The sequence below is a fragment of the Pseudophryne corroboree genome, chromosome 2 (assembly GCF_028390025.1).
Source record: "Pseudophryne corroboree isolate aPseCor3 chromosome 2, aPseCor3.hap2, whole genome shotgun sequence".
Classification (NCBI taxonomy): Eukaryota; Metazoa; Chordata; class Amphibia; order Anura; family Myobatrachidae; genus Pseudophryne; species Pseudophryne corroboree.
Genome location: NC_086445.1, coordinates 506,816,478 through 506,835,693, shown reverse-complemented (window position 1 = coordinate 506,835,693; position 19,216 = coordinate 506,816,478). Strand labels below are relative to the sequence as shown.

General features: G+C 45.3%; 1 protein-coding gene across 5 annotated transcripts in view; it reads left to right on the top strand.

Annotated features, from left to right (window-relative positions):
* Positions 1-18,678, top strand: part of BRIP1 (BRCA1 interacting helicase 1) — a 660,079-nt gene extending 641,401 nt beyond the window's left edge. For all 5 annotated transcript variants that reach the window (XM_063954025.1, XM_063954024.1, XM_063954027.1 and 2 more), the window contains 2 exons: positions 14,835-15,167; positions 17,661-18,678. In XM_063954025.1, coding sequence (XP_063810095.1) covers positions 14,835-15,167; positions 17,661-18,499 — 1,172 coding nt within the window. In that variant the 3' untranslated portion in view covers positions 18,500-18,678. The remainder of the gene's footprint in view (positions 1-14,834; positions 15,168-17,660) is intronic.
* Positions 18,679-19,216: the final 538 nt, after the last annotated feature.

Here is a 19,216-nt window from a genome sequence, read left to right as displayed (position 1 = left end):
AGGATTTTCAAAACAAGTAATCCAAACTATGCTTTGAGCAAGAAAGCCTTCTTCGGCCCGTGTGTATCATAGAATATGGCAAGCCTATATTCATTGGTGTACTGGAAAAAATTTCAATCCGAGATCTTTTAAAGTAGCTAGGATTTTGGATTTCCTCTAGGCAGGATTGGATAAAGGGTTGAAAGTTGCTTCCTTGAGGGTTCAAGTTTCAGCGTTAACTGTATGGTTTCAGCAGAAGATTGCTGATTTACAGGATGTACGTACATTTTTTCAAGGAGTAGTACATATTCAACCTCCATTTGTTCCTCTTGCAGCTCCCTGGGATTTGAATTTAGTTCTTAAATTTCTCCAGGGTCCTCTGTTTGAACCACTTGAGAGAGTAGATCTTAAGTGGTTAACGGTTAAAGTTCTTTTTTTTACTGGCAATGGCGTCAGCCAGAAGAGTGTCAGATTTAGGAGCATTATCATGTAAGTCTCCTTTCCTAAGTTTTTTATTCCAGACAGAGCAGTTCTCAGAACGAGATCTAGCTATCTTCCAAAGGTGGTATCAAAGTTTCACCTGAATGAAGAGATTGTAGTCCAAGCTTTTCAGGTATCGGGACTATCTGCAGGAGAAGCGTCGCTGGACGTGGTCCGGGCTTTAAGAATCTACATAGATCGTACTAGTGCCATCAGGAAAACAGATTCTCTCTTCATCCTCTACGGATTCCATAGAAGAGGATGGCCTGCTAGTAAACAGACGCTGGCGAGATGGCTCCGAATGGTAATATCAGAAGCTTATTCTCATGCAGATCTCCCTATTCCGGCTAATGTCTCTGCACACTCTACACGTAAGGTAGGTCCTTCTTGGGCAGCACAACAGGGTGCTTCAGCAGAACAGATATGTAGGGCAGCCACATGGTCTTCCATAAACACATTCATTAGACATTATGCCTTGGATACTTTTGCCTCTCATGACGCAGACTTCGGGCGAAAGGTCCTCCTGTGCAATCAGGAGCGTCCCCACCACTAAAAAGGCTTTGGGAATCCCAATGTTATCCTGTGGATAATCCTGTGGACCCAGCCAGAGAAATATACGTTATGGTAAGAACTTACCGTTGATAACGTGATTTCTCTTATGTCCACAGGGATCCCACCCTGACGCATCTGATTTGAGGATCTTGACAATCACTAAAACCTCATCCTTCTTGTATGGAAGGGTGTGCATGTGTGTTCTTATCGCCTAAACAGGTCTCTGCCTGATGTTCTTGCCTAAAATCGCTGTGGAAAGAACTGATCTGACTGAGTCAGTGGGCGGGACTATATGGTGAAGGCCCCAATGCATCCTGGGAGGCCAGAAAGCTCGTGACCGTGTTGGTGCCATTTTCGCTGTCGCTCGACAATATCCCAATGTTATCCTGTGAACATAAGAGAAGTCACGTTATCAACGGTAAGTTCTTACCATAACGTATATTTCTCTAACGTCCTAAGTGGATGCTGGGGACTCCGTCAGGACCATGGGGTTTAGCGGCTCCGCAGGAGACAGGGCACAATAATAAAAGCTTTAGGATCAGGTGGTGTGCACTGGCTCCTCCCCCTATGACCCTCCTCCAAGCCTCAGTTAGATTTTTGTGCCCGGCCGAGAAGGGTGCAATCTAGGTGGCTCTCCTGAGCTGCTTAGAATAAAAGTTTAAGTTAGGTTTTTTATTTTCAGTGAGTCCTGCTGGCAACAGGCTCACTGCTACGAGGGACTTAGGGGAGAGAAGTAAACTCACCTGCGTGCAGGATGGATTTGCTTCTTAGGCTACTGGACACCATTAGCTCCAGAGGGAGTCGGAACACAGGTCTCACCCTGGGGTTCGTCCCGGAGCCGTGCCGCCGACCCCCCTTGCAGATGCCGAAGTTGAAGAGGTCCAGAGGTCCGGAAACAGGCGGCAGAAGACTTTCAGTCTTCATAAGGTAGCGCACAGCACTGCAGCTGTGCGCCATTGTTGTCGGCACACTTCACACCAGCGGTCACTGAGGGTGCAGGGCGCTGGGGGGGGCGCCCTGGGCAGCAATGTATTATACCTTTTTTATGGCTAAAATACATCACATATAGCCCTTGAGGCTATATGGATGTATTTAACCCCTGCCAGATCTCACAAACTCCGGGAGAAGAGCCCGCCGTTTTAGGGGGCGGGGCCTATTCTCCTCCGCACACGGCGCCATTTTCCTGCTCAGCTCTGCTGTGAGGAAGGCTCCCAGGCTCTCCCCTGCACTGCACTACAGAAACAGGGTTAAAACAGAGAGGGGGGGCACTTATTTGGCGATATGATTACATATGTGAAAATGCTATAAGGGAAAACACTTGTATAAGGGGTTGTCCCTGTATAATTATAGCGTTTTTGGTGTGTGCTGGCAAACTCTCCCTCTGTCTCCCCAAAGGGCTAGTGGGGTCCTGTCCTCTATCAGAGCATTCCCTGTGTGTGTGCTGTGTGTCGGTACGTGTGTGTCGACATGTAGGAGGACGATGTTGGTGAGGAGGCGGAGCAAATTGCCTGTATTGGGATGTCACTCTCTAGGGAGTCGACACCGGAATGGATGGCTTATTTAGGAATTACGTGATAATGTCAACACGATGCAAGGTCGGTTGACGACATGAGACGGCCGGCAAACAAATTAGTACCTGTCCAGGCGTCTCAGACACCGTCAGGGGCTTGTAAAAAGGCCCATTTACCTCAGTTGGTCGACACAGACACAGACACGGACACTGACTTCAGTGTCGACGGTGAAGAAACAAACGTATTTTCCTTTAGGGCCACACGTTACATGTTAAGGGCAATGAAGGAGGTGTTACATATTTCTGATACTACAAGTACCACAAATAAGGGTATTATGTAGGGTGGGAATAATCTACTTGTAGTTTTTCCTGAATCAGATAAATTAAAGTGTGTGATGATACGTGGGTTTCCTCCGATAGAAAATTATTGGAGGTATACCCTTTCCCGCCAGAAGTGAGGGCGAGTTGGGAAATACACCTTAGAGTGGATAAGGCGCTCACACGCTTATAAAAACAGTGGCGTTACCGTCTCCAGATACGGCCGCCCTCAAAGAGCCAGCTGATAGGAAGCTGAAAAATATCCTAAAAAGTATATACACACATACTGGTGTTATACTACGACCAGCAATCGCCTCAGCCTGGATGTGCAGCGCTGGGGGGGCTTGGTCGGATTTCCTGACTGAAAATATTGATACCCTTGACAGGAACAATATTTTATTGACTATAGAGCATTTTAAGGATGCATTTCTATATATGCGAGATGCGCATTCTGGCATCAAGAGTAGATGTGATGTCCATATCTGCCAGACGATGTTTATAGACATGACAGTGGTCAGGTGATGCAGATTCCAGACGGCACATGGAAGTATTGCCGTATAAAGGGGCGGTCCATCGGACCTGGTGGCCATGGCAACAGCTGGAAAATCCACTTTTGTTACCCCAAGTCACATCTCAGCAGAAAAGGACACAGTCTTTTCAGTCTCAGTCCTTTCGTACCCATAAAGGCAGGCGGGCAAAAGGCCAGTCATATCTGCCCAGGGTTAGAGAAAAGGGAAGAAGACTGCAGCAGGCAGCCCATTCCCAGGAACAGAAGTCCTCCACAGCTTCTGCCAAGTCCGCAGCATGACGCTGGGGCCATACAAGCGGACTCAGGTGCGGTGGGGGGTCATCTCAAGAGTTTCAGCACGCAGTGGGCTCACTCGCAAGTGGACTCCTGGATCCTACACGTAGTATCCCAGGTGTACATTGGAAATTCGAGACGTCTTCCCCTCACAAGTTCCTGAAGTCTGCTTTACCAACGTCTCCCTCCGACAGGGAGGCAGTATTGGGAAAAAATTCACAGGCTGTATTCCCAGCAGGTGATAATCAAAGTACCCCTCCTACAACAAGGAAAGGGGTATTATTCCACACTATATTGTGGTACTGAAGCCAAACGGCTCGGTGAGATCTAAAAGATTTGAACAATTACATACAAGGGTTCAAATCAAGATGGAGTCACTCAGAGCAGTGATAGCGAACCAGGACGATATGGGGTCACTGGATATCAGGGACGCTTACCTACATGTCCAAATTTTGCCCTTCTCACCAAGGGTATCTCAGGTTCGTGGTACAGAACTGTCACTATCAGTTCAGACGCTGCCGTTTGGATTGTCCACGGCACCCCGGGTCTTTACCATGGTAATGGCCGAAATTATGATTCTTCCTAAAAGAAATATGGACGCTTTCCTGATAAGGGCAAGGTCCAGAGAACAGTTGGCGGTCGGAGTAGCACTATCTCAAGTAGTTCTACGACAGCACGAGTGGATTCTAAATATTCCAAAATCGCAGCTTTTTCCGACGACACGTCTAATGTTCCTAGGAATGATTCTGGACACAGTCCAGAAAAGGATGTTTTCTCCCGGAGAAGAAGGCCAGGGAGTTATCCGAGCTAGTCAGGAACCTCCTAAAACCAGGAAAAGTATCAGTGCATCATTGCACAAGGGTCCTGTGAAAAATGGTGGTTTCTTACAAAGCGATCCCATTCGGTAGATTTCACGCAAGAACCTTTCAGTGGAATCTGCTGGGAAAATGGTCCGGATCGCATCTTCAGATGCATCAGCGGATAACCCCGTCTCCAAGGACAAGGGTGTTTTCTTCTGCGGTGGCTGCAGAGTGCTCATCTATGAAAGGGCCGCAGATTCGACATTCAGGACTGGGTCCTGGTGACCACGGATGCCAGCCTGAGTGGCTGGGGAGCAGTCACACAAGGAAAAAATTTCCAGGGAGTGTGATCAAGTCTGGAGACTTCTCTCCACATAAATATACTGGAGCTAAGGGCAATTTACAAGGCTCTAAGCTTAGCAAGACCTCTGCTTCAAGGTCAGCCGGTATTGATCCAGTGGGACAACATCACGGCAGTCGCCCACGTAAACAGACAGGGCGGCACATGAAGCAGGAGGGAAATGGCAGAAACTGCAAGGATTCTTCGCTGGGCGAAAAATCATGTGATAACACTCTCAGCAGTGTTAATTCCGGGAGTGGAAAACTGGGAAGCAGACTTCCTCAGCAGGCATAACCTCCACCCGGGAGAGTGGGGACTTCAGCGGGAAGTCTTCCACATGATTGTAAACCGTTGGGAAAAACCAAAGGTGGACATGATGGCGTCCCGCCTGAACAAAAAACTAGACAAATATTGCGCCAGGTCAAGGGACCCTCAGGCAATAGCGGTGGACGCTCTGGTAACACTGTGGGTGTAACAGTCAGGGTATGTGTTCCCTCCTATGCATCTCATACCAAAAGTACTGAGAATCATAAGAAGGAGATGAGTAAGAACGATACTCGTGGTTCCGGATGGGTCAAGAAGGACTTGGTACCCGGAACTTCAAGAGATGCTCACGGAAGAACCGTGGCCTCTACCTTTAAGAAAGGACCTGCTCCAGCAGGGGCCTTGTCTGTTCCAAGACTTACCGCGGCTGCGTTTGACGGCATGGCAGTTGAACGCCGGATCCTGAAAGGGCATTCCAGATGAAGTCATCCCTACCCTGGTCGAAGCCAGGAAGGATGTAACCGCAAAACATTTTCACCGCATTGGCGAAAATATGTTGCGTGGTGTGAGGACAAGAAGGTCCCTACAGAGGAATTCCAACTGGGTCGTTCCTACATTTCCTGAAAACAGGACTGTCTATGGGCCTAAAATTAGGGTCCATTAAGGTTCAAATTTCGACCCTGTCGAATTTCTTCCAGAAAGAACTGGCTTCAGTGCCTGAAGTTCAGACGTTTGTAAAAGGGGTACTGCATATACAGCCTCCTTTAGTGCCCCCAGTGGCACCTTGGGATCTCAATGTTGTTTTGAGTTTCCTAAAGTCACATTGGTTTGATCCGCTCATCACTGTGGAATTAAAATATTTCACATGGAAGGTGAAGATTCTATTAGCCCTGGCTTCAGCCAGGCGTGTGTCAGAATGGGCGGCTTTACCATATATAAGCCCTTACTTAATTTTTCATTCTGACAGGGCAGAATTGAGGACTCGTCCTCAATTTCTCCTTAAGGTGTTTTCTGTTTTTCACATGAACCAACCTATTGTGGTACCTGCGGCTACTAGGGACTTGGAGGACTCCAAGTTACGTGACGTTGTCAGGGCCCTGAAAATATATGTTTCCAGGACGACTGGAGTCAGAAAATCTGACTCGCTGTTTAGCCTGTATGCATCCAACAAGATGGGTGTTCCTGCTTCTAAGCAGACGATTGCTCGCTGGATTTGTAGTACAATTCAGCTTGCACATTCTGTGGCAGGCTTGCCACAGCCAAAATCAGTAAAAGCCCATTCCACAAGGAAGTGGGCTCATCTTGGGCGGCTGCCCGAGGGGTCTCGGCTTTACAACTTTGCCGAGCTGCTACTTGGTCAGGGGCACACCCTGACTGAGGAGGACCTGGAGTTCTCTCATTCGGTGCTGCAGAGTCATCCGCACTCTCCCGCCCGTTTGGGAGCTTTGGTATAATCCCCATGGTCCTGACGGAGTCCCCAGCATCCACTTAGGACGTTAGAGAAAATAAGAATTTACTTACCGATAATTCTATTTCTCGTAGTCCGTAGTGGATGCTGGGCGCCCATCCCAAGTGCGGATTGTCTGCAATACTTGTACATAGTTATTGTTACAAAAATCGGGTTATTCTTGTTGTGAGCCATCTTTTCAGAGGCTCCTTCGTTGTTATCATACTGTTAACTGGGTTCAGATCACAGGTTGTACGGTGTGATTGGTGTGGCTGGTATGAGTCTTACCCGGGATTCAATATCCTTCCTTATTATGCACGCTCGTCCGGGCACAGTATCCTAACTGAGGCTTGGAGGAGGGTCATAGGGGGAGGAGCCAGTGCACACCACCTGATCCTAAAGCTTTTATTATTGTGCCCTGTCTCCTGCGGAGCCGCTAAACCCCATGGTCCTGACGGAGTCCCCAGCATCCACTACGGACTACGAGAAATAGAATTATCGGTAAGTAAATTCTTATTTTTTTAAGAACCTCTAGTACTTCCCTTATGACCACTAATAGTCTTCTATATAGTTCTGCTATCTCAGTTGTCACTGGATGATTTCCTTACTTTTCTTGCACTTCTCTTTTTGTAGAAAGTTTCCTGTACCTCGTTGCGACAACTGTGAATTTGCATTAGTAAATGGATCTTACATTTCGTGGGTCTGCACATTTATGCGATGCGTAGGAGTTTAATGATGCGAGTTTGCTTTTACACCTCTTTAGATTAAGCCCTTTGTATATTGTATAGAATTCATGGACTCAACTAAAAGGTTATTTAATTAGCAAAGTTGAGATCATTTGAGCAGTGTAGTTACAGATATTTTATTGGTCTTTATTTGACACATTTGCCTACTTTTTTTTTTATCTTTCACCTTTGGTAGATGCTGCTCACTGGTGGCAAGGCAGTTCCAGGCTCTTCTCATCATTCTCATAGCATCATGTCATATGAGCCTCTCCACATCGACCCATGACTTGCCAAAATCATGTAATAGCGATGATGACCATACAAAACCTGTGTTTTAAATTGTCCTACAGTTAAGTGCAAGGGGAAAAAAACTGGTTTGAAACAGAGGGTCTGGTGGTCAATGTCCCTCAGAAGCTTAAGCTTTCTTCAGGATATCAAAGAATAGACACATTCAGATTAGTGATGAGCGGGTTCGGTTCGTCGGAATCCGAACCCCCCCGAACTTCACCCTTTTTATACGGTTCCGAGGCAGATTCGAATCTTCCCGCCTTGCTCGGTTAACCCGAGCGCGCCCGAACGTCATCATCCCGCTGTCGGATTCTCGCGAGATTCGGATTCTATATAAAGCCGCGCGTCGCCGCCATTTTTCACTCGTGCATTGGAAATGATAGTGAGAGGACGTGGCTGGCGTCCTCTCACTTTGTTTCAGGGGGCTGCAGTGCAAATATCTTTATTCTGGGGACCAGCAGTATTATAGGAGGAGTACAGTGCAGAGTTTTGCTGACCAGTGACCACCAGTATACGTTGTCTGCCTGAAAAACGCTCCATATCTGTGCTCAGTGTACTGCATATATCTGTGCTCACACTGCTTTATTGTGGGGACTGGGGACCAGCAGTATTATATAGGAGGAGTACAGTGCAGAGTTTTGCTGACCAGTGACCACCAGTATTATACGTTGTCTGCCTGAAAAAACACTCCATATCTGTGCTCAGTGTGCTGCATATATCTGTGCTCACACTGCTTTATTGTGGGGACTGGGGACCAGCAGTATTATATAGGATGAGTACAGTGCAGAGTTTTGCTGACCAGTGACCACCAGTATTATACGTTGTCTGCCTGAAAAACGCTCCATATCTATGTTCAGTGTGCTGCATATATTTGTACTCACACTGCTTTATTGTGGGGACTGGGGACCAGAAGTATTATATAGGAGGAGTACAGTGCAGAGTTTTGCTGACCAGTGACCACCAGTATTATACGTTGTCTGCCTGAAAAACGCTCCATATCTATGTTCAGTGTGCTGCATATATTTGTACTCACACTGCTTTATTGTGGGGACTGGGGACCAGCAGTATTATATAGGAGGAGTACAGTGCAGAGTTTTGCTGACCAGTGACCACCAGTATTATACGTTGTCTGCCTGAAAAACGCTCCATATCTGTGCTCAGTGTGCTGCGTATATCTGTGCTCACACTGCTTTATTGTGGGGACTGGGGACCAGAAGTATTATATAGGAGGAGTACAGTGCAGAGTTTTGCTGACCAGTGACCACCAGTATTATACGTTGTCTGCCTGAAAAACGCTCCATATCTATGTTCAGTGTGCTGCATATATTTGTACTCACACTGCTTTATTGTGGGGACTGGGGACCAGCAGTATTATATAGGAGGAGTACAGTGCAGAGTTTTGCTGACCAGTGACCACCAGTATTATACGTTGTCTGCCTGAAAAACGCTCCATATCTGTGCTCAGTGTGCTGCATATATCTGTGCTCACACTGCTTTATTGTGGGGACTGGGGACCAGCAGTATTATATAGGAGGAGTACAGTGCAGAGTTTTGCTGACCAGTGACCACCAGTATTATACGTTGTCTGCCTGAAAAACGCTCCATATCTGTGCTCAGTGTGCTGCATATATCTGTGCTCACACTGCTTTATTGTGGGGACTGGGGACCAGCAGTATTATATAGGATGAGTACAGTGCAGAGTTTTGCTGACCAGTGACCACCAGTATTATACGTTGTCTGCCTGAAAAACGCTCCATATCTGTGCTCAATGTGCTGCATATATATATCTGTGCTCACACTGCTTTATTGTGGGGACTGGGGACCAGCAGTATTATATAGGAGGAGTACAGTGCAGAGTTTTGCTGACCAGTGACCACCAGTATTATACGTTGTCGGCCTGAAAAACGCTCCATATCTGTGCTCAGTGTGCTGCATATATCTGTGCTCACACTGCTTTATTGTGGGGACTGGGGACCAGCAGTATTATATAGGAGGAGTACAGTGCAGAGTTTTGCTGACCAGTGACCACCAGTATACGGTGTCTGCCTGGAAAACGCTCCATATCTGTGCTCAGTGTGCTGCATATATCTGTGCTCACACTGCTTTATTGTGGGAACTGGGGACCAGCAGTATTATATAGGAGGAGTACAGTGCAGAGTTTTGCTGACCAGTGACCACCAGTATTATACGTTGATCTATTACTGGCATATAATTCCACACATTAAAAAATGGAGATCAAAAATGTGGAGTGTAAAATAGGGAAAGATCAAGATCCACTTCCACCTCGTGCTGAAGCTGCTGCCACTAGTCATGGCCAAGACGATGAAATGCCATCAACGTCGTCTGCCAAGGCCGATGCACAATGTCATAGTAGAGAGCATGTAAAATCCAAAAAAATAAAGCTCAGTAAAATGACCCAAAAATCTAAATCAAAATCGTCTGAGGAGAAGCGTAAACTTGCAAATGTACCATTTACGACACGGAGTGGCAAGGAACGGCTGAGGCCCTGGCCTATGTTCAAGGCTAGTGGTTCAGCTTCACCTGAGGATGGAAGCACTCATCCTCCTGCTAGAAAACTTAAGAGTTAAGATGGCAAAAGCACAGCAAAGAACTGTGCGTTCTTCTAAATCACAAATCCCTAAGGAGAGTCCAATTGTGTCGGTTGCGATGTCTGACCTTCCCAACACTGGACGGGAAGAGGTTGCGCCTTCCACCATTTGCACGCCCCCTGCAAGTGCTGGAAGGAGCATCCGCAGTCCAGTTCCTGATAGTCAAATTGAAGATGTCACTGTTGAAGTACACCAGGATGAGGATATGGGTATTGCTGGCGCTGGGGAGGAAATTGAGAAGGAGGATTCTGATGGTGAGGTGGTTTGTTTAAGTCAGGCACCCGGGGAGACACCTGTTGTCCGTGGGACGAATATGACCATTGACATGCCTGGTCAAAATACAAAAAAAATCACCTCTTCGGTGTGGAATTATTTCAACAGAAATGCGGACAACTGGTGTCAAGCCGTGTGTTGCCTTTGTCAAGCTGTAATAAGTAGGGGTAAGGACGTTAACCACCTAGGAACATCCTCCCTTATACGTCACCTGGACCGCATTCATCAGAAGTCAGTGACAAGTTCAAAAACTTTGGATGACAGCGGAAGCAGTCCACTGACCACTAAATCCCTTCCTCTTGTAACCAAGCTCCTGCAAACCACACCACCAACTCCCTCAGTGTCAATTTCCTCCTTAGACAGGAAAGCCAATAGTCCTGCAGGCCATGTCACTGTCAAGTCTGACGAGTCCTCTCCTGCCTGGGATTCCTCCGATGCATCCTTGAGTGTAAACGCCTACTGCTGCTGACGCTGCTGTTGTTGCTGCTGGGAGTCGATCGTCATCCCAGAGGGGAAGTCGGAAGACCACTTGTACTACTTCCAGTAAGCAATTGACTGTCCAACAGTCCTTTGCGAGGAAGATGAAATATAACAGCAGTCATCCTGCTGCAAAGCAAATAACTCAGGCCTTGGCAGCCTGGGCGGTGAGAAACGTGGTTCCGGTATCCATCGTTAATTCAGAGGCAACTATAGACTTGATTTAGGTACTGTGTCCCCGGTACCAAATACCATCTAGGTTCCATTTCTCTAGGCAGGCGATACCAAAAATGTACACAGACCTCAGAAAAAGACTCACCAGTGTCCTAAAAAATGCAGTTGTACCCAATGTCCACTTAACCACGGACATGTGGACAAGTGGAGCAGGGCAGACTCAGGACTATATGACTGTGACAGCCCACTGGGTAGATGTATTGCCTCCCGCAGCAAGAACAGCAGCGGCGGCACCAGTAGCAGCATCTCGGAAACGCCAACTCGTTCCTAGGCAGGCTACGCTTTGTATCACCGCTTTCCAGAAGAGGCACACAGCTGACAACCTCTTACGGAAACTGAGGAAGATCATCGCAGAATGGCTTACCCCAATTGGACTCTCCTGGGGATTTGTGACATCGGACAACGCCAGCAATATTGTGCGTGCATTACATCTGGGGAAATTCCAGCACGTCCCATGTTTTGCACATACATTGAATTTGGTGGTGCAGAATTTTTTTTAAAAACGAGAGGGGCGTGCAAGAGATGCTGTCGGTGGCCCGAAGAATTGCGGGCCACTTTCGGCATTCAGCCACCGCGTACAGAAGACTGGAGCACCACCAAACATTCCTGAACCTGCCCTGCCATCATCTGAAGCAAGAGGTGGTAACGAGGTGGAATTCAACCCTCTATATGCTTCAGAGGATGGAGGAGCAGCAAAAGGCCATTCAAGCCTATACATCTGCCAACGATATAGGCAAAGGAGGGGGAATGCACCTGACTCAAGCGCAGTGGAGAATGATTTCAACGTTGTGCAAGGTTCTGCAACCCTTTGAACTTGCCACACGTGAAGTCAGTTCAGACAGCCTGAGTCAGGTCATTCCCCTCATCAGGCTTTTGCAGAAGAAGCTGGAGACATTGAAGGAGGAGCTAAAACAGAGCGATTCCGCTAGGCATGTGGGACTTGTGGATGGAGCCCTTAATTCGCTTAACCAGGATTCACGGGTGGTCAATCTGTTGAAATCAGAGCACTACATTTTGGCCACCGTGCTCGATCCTAGATTTAAAACCTACGTTGTATCTCTCTTTCTGGCAGACACAAGTCTGCAGAGGTTCAAAGACCTGCTGGTGAGAAAATTGTCAAGTCAAGCGGAACGTGACCCGTCAACAGCTCCTCCTTCACATTCTCCCGCAACTGGGGGTGCGAGGAAAAGGCTAAGAATTACGAGCCCACCCGCTGGCGGTGATGCAGGGCAGTCTGGAGCGAGTGCTGACATCTGGTCCGGACTGAAGGACCTGCCAACGATTACTGACATGTCGTCTACTGTCACTGCATATGATTCTGTCACCATTGAAAGAATCGTGGAGGATTATATGAGTGACCGCATCCAAGTAGGCACGTCAGACAGTCCGTACTTATACTGGCAGGAAAAAGAGGCAATTTGGAGGCTCTTGCAGAAACTGGCTTTATTTTACCTATGTTGCCTCCCCTCCAGTGTGTACTCCGAAAGAGTGTTTAGTGCAGCCGCTCACCTTGTCAGCAATCGGCGTACGAGGTTACTTCCAGAGAATGTGGAGAAGATGATGTTCATCAAAATTAATTATAATCAATTCCTCCGTGGAGACATTCACCAGCAGCAATTGCCTCCAGAAAGTACACAGGGACCTGAGATGGTGGATTCCAGTGGGGACGAATTAATAATCTGTGAGGTGGGTGATGTATACAGTGAAAGGGGTGAGGAATCGGACGATGATGATGAGGTGGACATCTTGCCTCTGTAGAGCCAGTTTGTGCAAGGAGAGATTGATTGCTCCTTTTTTGGTGGGGGCCCAAACCAACCAGTCATTTCAGTCACAGTCGTGTGGCAGACCCTGTCGCTGAAATGATGGGTTCATTAAAGTGTGCATGTCCTGTTTATACAACATGTGGGTGGGAGGGCCCAGGGACAATTCCATCTTGCACCTCTTTTTTCTTTCATTTTTCTTTGCATCATGTGCTGTTTGGGGACTATTTTTTTGAAGTGCCATCCTGCCTGACACTGCAGTGCCACTCCTAGATGTGCCAGGTGTTTGTGTCGGCCACTTGTGATGCTTAGCTTAGCCATCCAGCGACCTTGGTGCACCTCTTTTTTTTCTTTGCATCATGTGCTGTTTGGGGACTATTTTTTAAATCTGCCATCCTGTCTGACACTGCAGTGCCACTCCTAGATGGGCCAGGTGTTTGTGTCGGCCACTTGGGTCGCTTAGCTTAGCCATCCAGCGACCTTGGTGCACCTCTTTTTTTCTTTGCTTCATGTGCTGTTTGGGGACTATTTCTTAAATCTGCCATCCTGTCTGACACTGCAGTGCCACTCCTAGATGGGCCAGGTGTTTGTGTCGGCCACTTGGGTCGCTTAGCTTAGCCATCCAGCGACCTTGGTGCACCTCTTTTTTTTCTTTGCATCATGTGCTGTTTGGGGACTATATCTTAAATCTGCCATCCTGTCTGACACTGCAGTGCCACTCCTAGATGGGCCAGGTGTTTGTGTCGGCCACTTGGGTCGCTTAGCTTAGCCATCCAGCGACCTTGGTGCACCTCTTTTTTTTCTTTGCATCATGTGCTGTTTGGGGACTATTTCTTAAATCTGCCATCCTGTCTGACACTGCAGTGCCACTCCTAGATGAGCCAGGTGTTTGTGTCGGCCACTTGGGTCGCTTAGCTTAGTCACACAGCTGCCTCATTGCACCTCTTTTTTTCTTTGCATCATGTGCTGTTTGGGGACTATTTTTTGAAGTGCCATCCTGTCTGACACTGCAGTGCCACTCCTAGATGGGCCAGGTGTTTGTGTCGGCCACTTGTGTCGTTTAGCTTAGCCATCCAGCGACCTCGGTGCAAATTTTAGGACTAAAAATAATATTGTGAGTTGTGAGGTGTTCAGAATAGACTGAAAATGAGTGGAAATTATGGTTATTTATGTTAATAATACTATGGGATCAAAATGACCCCCAAATTCTATGATTTAAGCTGTTTTTGAGGGTTTTTTGTAAATAAACACCCGAATCCAAAACACACCCGAATCCGACAAAAAAAATTTCAGGGAGGTTTTGCCAAAACGCGTCCGAATCCAAAACACGGCCGCGGAACCGAATCCAAAACCAAAACACAAAATCCGTAAAATTTCCGGTGCACATCGCTAAGTCAGATCCAGTGGCGGCTTTTACTTATGGCTGCAGGCGTGCAGCCCCCCTCCAGGTAAAATCCGCCACCCAGCTCACTGTCCGTGAAGCCAGATGCAGTCTGTGACTGCAGTGGCTTCACTGTGACTGGCAGTGACTTCCAATTGGAAGTCCTACCTGTCAGTCGCAGACACACAAGGCAGTCCTATCCCTCCAGGACTGCCAGACGGGGCTGCGATAAGCAGAAGGCTGGCTTCCTGTAGAAAGTCACTCCCTGCCTCTGATGCAGCCCAATCCGGCTTCCATGGCTGCAGCCAATGCAGTTCATAGAAGCCGTGTGTTTGTGCATGCGTAGTCACATTGCTGCACATGCGCAGGTCCTGGCACCTGCCGGATCCATTGAGCATGTGACGGGACTAGTAGTTGTCGGTCTCCTATCCCCGGCATGGGAGTAGTGGTAGCCCTCGTACTAATCGTAAGTAGGTGCTGCTGCTGTTCACATCACAAAAAAAACACGTTCAAGTAGTGCTTATTTCCAAAATACTGTAACTTCAGTGTGCAATGTATTCACTCTTTTACACATCATATATTATCTGTTTTGCAGGGCTGTCAAAATGGGTACGGCAATTAGTACAGCATCATTCAACCTTTAATAATGCACTACAATCTTTGGATGAGTTTTCTAAGAATCAACAACAGAGTGCGCAGGTACTAAGCACGGCCAGTCTTCCTGAGTGTCCTCAGGAGCCACCTATCTCTTCCATAAATACTTCCCACAGTTCGTCATTGCTGGAAATCACTGTTCACCCATCTGATGGTGTCTTAGAAGAAGAAAGAAGATCTATACAGAATCATACAACCCAGCCACCTACTATCACAATTTTATCAAGTTCAGACCAATCAGGATCTGAAGAAGACAGCCGACTCAAAACTAAAGGTATGCATGAAGTACATTTTTTGTGAATAGGTTATTTGCCAGCAGACTGGAATTGGAACACTGGATTACACATGTGTGCAATATGCTGTCATACTACTGTAGCAGGGTGTTTTCAGTGACCACAATAGAAACAACAATTCATGATAACAAATGTTTTTACTGTACCCCTCACCCATATTTAATTTTAGGGTTTTGTAGTGTCACATTATTCATATTCCTATCATCATTTATTTGTAAGCACTCCTAAAACGGGTTCGGTAAAAAAAAATACTGGTTGTCGAGATGCCGGCGGTCACATAACTGCACTGTTATCCCAACATTTAAGATACCTACGTCGAAGTGCGTAAGTACTAGGATGGTAGCTAGGGCTAACCCCCCTCCCATTGCCTTACCCCCCTAGTACCTAACCCTCCCTGGCCTTAAAAGTTACCCCAATACTTGCCTTCGGGATGTCAGCTGTCATTGTTCCAGCGACGGTCTCCTGAGCAGTGTCGGGATTCCGTTGTCAGTCACATGACCGCCGATATCCCATCCATCGGGATGTTAAACGCATCCCCATAAAACTGTAGCACTTGGGAGTCAGGGTTACAAACCCTAAAAATACAATTACATAAAAACAAGTGCTGATGAGGTTGACAAAGTGCTAGCATTAGACAGGGATGAGAGGGCCTTACTCATTAGTACAGTCTACAGTACAGTACAACAGTCTAAAGGGAGAAGAAAGAACAGGTTGAGTATCCCATATCCAAATATTCCAAAATACAAAATTTTTGGAGTGAGGGTGAAATAGTGAAACCTTTGTTTCCTGATGGCTCAATGTACACAAACTTTGTTTAATACACAAAGTTATTAAAAATATTGTATTAAATGACCTTCAGGCAGTGTGTATAAGGTATGTATGAAACATATGAATTGTGTGAATGTACACACACTTTGTTCAATGCACAAAGTTATTACAAATATTGGCTAAAATTACCTTCAGGCTGTGTGTATAAGGTGTATATGAAACATAAATGCATTCTTGGGTCCCATTGCCATGATATCTCATTACGGTATGCTATTATTCCAAAGTACGGAAAACTCTGATATCCCAAATACTTCTGGTCCCAAGCATTTTGGATAAGGGATGCTCAACCTGTAATAGACTGTAGCTGACAGAGCAAATGGGGGTAGGATAGGCTATAAAATGGCAGTCAGGTTAACTGGGTTAGGGAAATTATCAGAGAGTGGAGCAGCATGAAAGAATATGACTGTTGAAACTTAGATATTTGTATAAAAATTATAATATATAGTAATTAATTATAATTTGTATTGGAACACACTAAGGGGGAATTCAAATGTTTGAAAAGTCGGTTGGATGTCTGTTTTTTCCTGTCTATTGGATAGGAAAAAACAGACACCCAACTGACTTTTCAAACAATTGAATATACCCCTAACTGTGCAAAGGAGGATAACTAGGAGTGAATTTGTGTTTTTTGGTCACAATACACAAATGAGATCTAGTTGGTCACATTACTTGGTAGTAATCTGCCACATTTCCACCAGGCTTTTGTTGATCACATGGTGATAAACCTGGATCATATGCCCCTTCACCATACCTGGTAACCAATCATAGAGCCTGATTCCAATTTGGAAATAAAGCTAAAAAAGAAGCAAATAACTTTGTATATGGAACAAACCATGGGGGTAATTCAGATCTGATAGCAGCAGCAAATTTGTTAGCTAATGGGCAAAACCATGTGCACTGCAGGTGAGGGAAAATATAACATTGCAGAGAAAGTTAGATTTGGATGGGCTATATTGTTTCTGTGCAGGGTGAATACTAGCTGCTTTATTTTTACACTGCAATTTAGATTTCAGATTGAACAAACCCCACCAAATCTATCTCTCTCTGCACATGTTATATCTGCCCCCCCCCCTTCCCCCCCTTAGTAAGGCCCCATGTTACAATGTGAGGTTTTTTTCTGTGCAGGATAAATATTGGCTGCTTTTCCATATAGCTCACAAATACTGCCCAGTATTTCTTTTTACACTGCAATTTTGATTTCAGATTGGACTTCCCCCATCCAAATCTAAATCTCTCTCCACATGTTACAGCTGCACCATCTGCAGTGCAACATGGTTTTGGCCAGGTGCACAGTTACTTGTTGTTGTTGTTTTTTTTTGCCTAAATTTCTAATCAAAATCAGGCTTATAGTGAATAATGGATGAAACTATTTTTATTAAGATGATTCAAAGGTGTCCAACTCTTCTATATAAGTCAGTGTCACCCTTCTGTCAGGATATATCACACAAGTTACTTTATTCTGGCCAAACCCCCACGGTGTCTGTTTCTTATATTTTCATAAACATCATCCTCATCACTGCAACAGAAAGTGCTGTAACTGAATAGGAAAACAAGCGCATCTTATGTGTATCAAAGCATTGGCCAGTAAAGTTCATACAGGTTTTATAAATGAATACATGACTGTAGATTTATTTATTTATTAACAGGTGATGCCGAAGCTTTTAGAGCACAGAGGTATCAAAATAGAAACACCAGAAGAGGCAAAACATTTCGCTCCAATAGTCAAGTACCAGAGAAATCTGAAAAGAAAAAGCTGAGTGAGAAAAAACAGAAATCCTCTTTCTATTCCTTCTTTATCAAGAGTCCCCTTACATCAACTCCAATTCCTGCATCTTCAAGGAGAAGCACCTTCCCAGATACCAACCTGGGAAACCATAAGACTAATGACCGTGGAGATTTTATGGAAGGATGTCCAACCCAAACAGACAATGTGATTTTTGACAGGTCTGGAATATTAGATGGTGCCAATAATGTAGAAATTCCTGAACATTTGTCTAATGTGGTTCCACTTTTTCATGACAGCACAAATAATGATGTTACTGTGATTGAAACTAATGAAATCTCTGTCTGTGAGACACCTGAGAATGAGATGGAGAAAGAGGACACTATCCATTTTACTCCTGAACTATTTGATAATGAGATTAAACCACGTAGTCCTAATCTGGGGAAACAAGAGATTTCAATGCTATTTAAATTTGAAGATGATTGCACTGGGGAAATCACACATGAAAAAGGGGACAAGGATGTTGCCCAGTTAGATTTCTGCCATGAAACAGGGCCAGAAAATGATTTAAACACATGCAATGTTAGTGCATCTGTAAACAATGAGAGCATGGTGCAAAGTGAATGTTTGTCCAATGGAGCGCAAAGAAATCCAGGGAAATTAGCTGGTGTAGCAAACACTCCACTACAGGGAACAGAGAGAAAAAAGAATAGACTTTCTCGATCCAAGAACAAAGGTTTGTCTTCCTTTGTTATAAATTGACTGCATTGTAATAGAATTGAAGATACAATTACTAGGAACATGTGAATTACATATATTTTATATTTTACAAACAACAAATGGATTGATTCCTTGTATGTTACAGTATATGCAAAATCTACTGCTGGTGCCTTATAGTGTGGTGTCCCGTTTGGCTCCTTACAATAAAAATGTAGCTACCACATTTGTCTGAGCCCAGTTTATACTTTATTGTATCTAACCATATATAGTATTATCCACATGGTAAGTATTTTACCAGCATTAAAACAAGAAATATCTCAAGTTCATAAATTTCCAATAAATGATCACACAATGTAAAAGCATTATTTGGGTATAATATAAACAACCTGCTTGATTATTGGCAGGAGTCTTCAAAGCTTCATACAGTATTTCCCAATCAAATAAAATGAAACCAGATTGTTAATTAAATCAGATCAAAAATACACCACATAAAAAAATGGTTCTATAAACATAAAAAGCATAGAGAGAATGAACCCAAATGTTTTGTCTTGAATTTTTTTGGACTGTTATATTGTGGTTTGAATACAGATCTGACATCATTGGTAAAGCATTACAGTAGATTGTATTTGAACTTCTGGTCATTCTTTCCATTAATGATAGAACTGATCACTACTAGCATCCTTCAGTTTAGCCTGACTCAACCTTCCAAGTGCAAATACAATGCTACCTACTATACACAGAGACCACAACAGGTGTTTT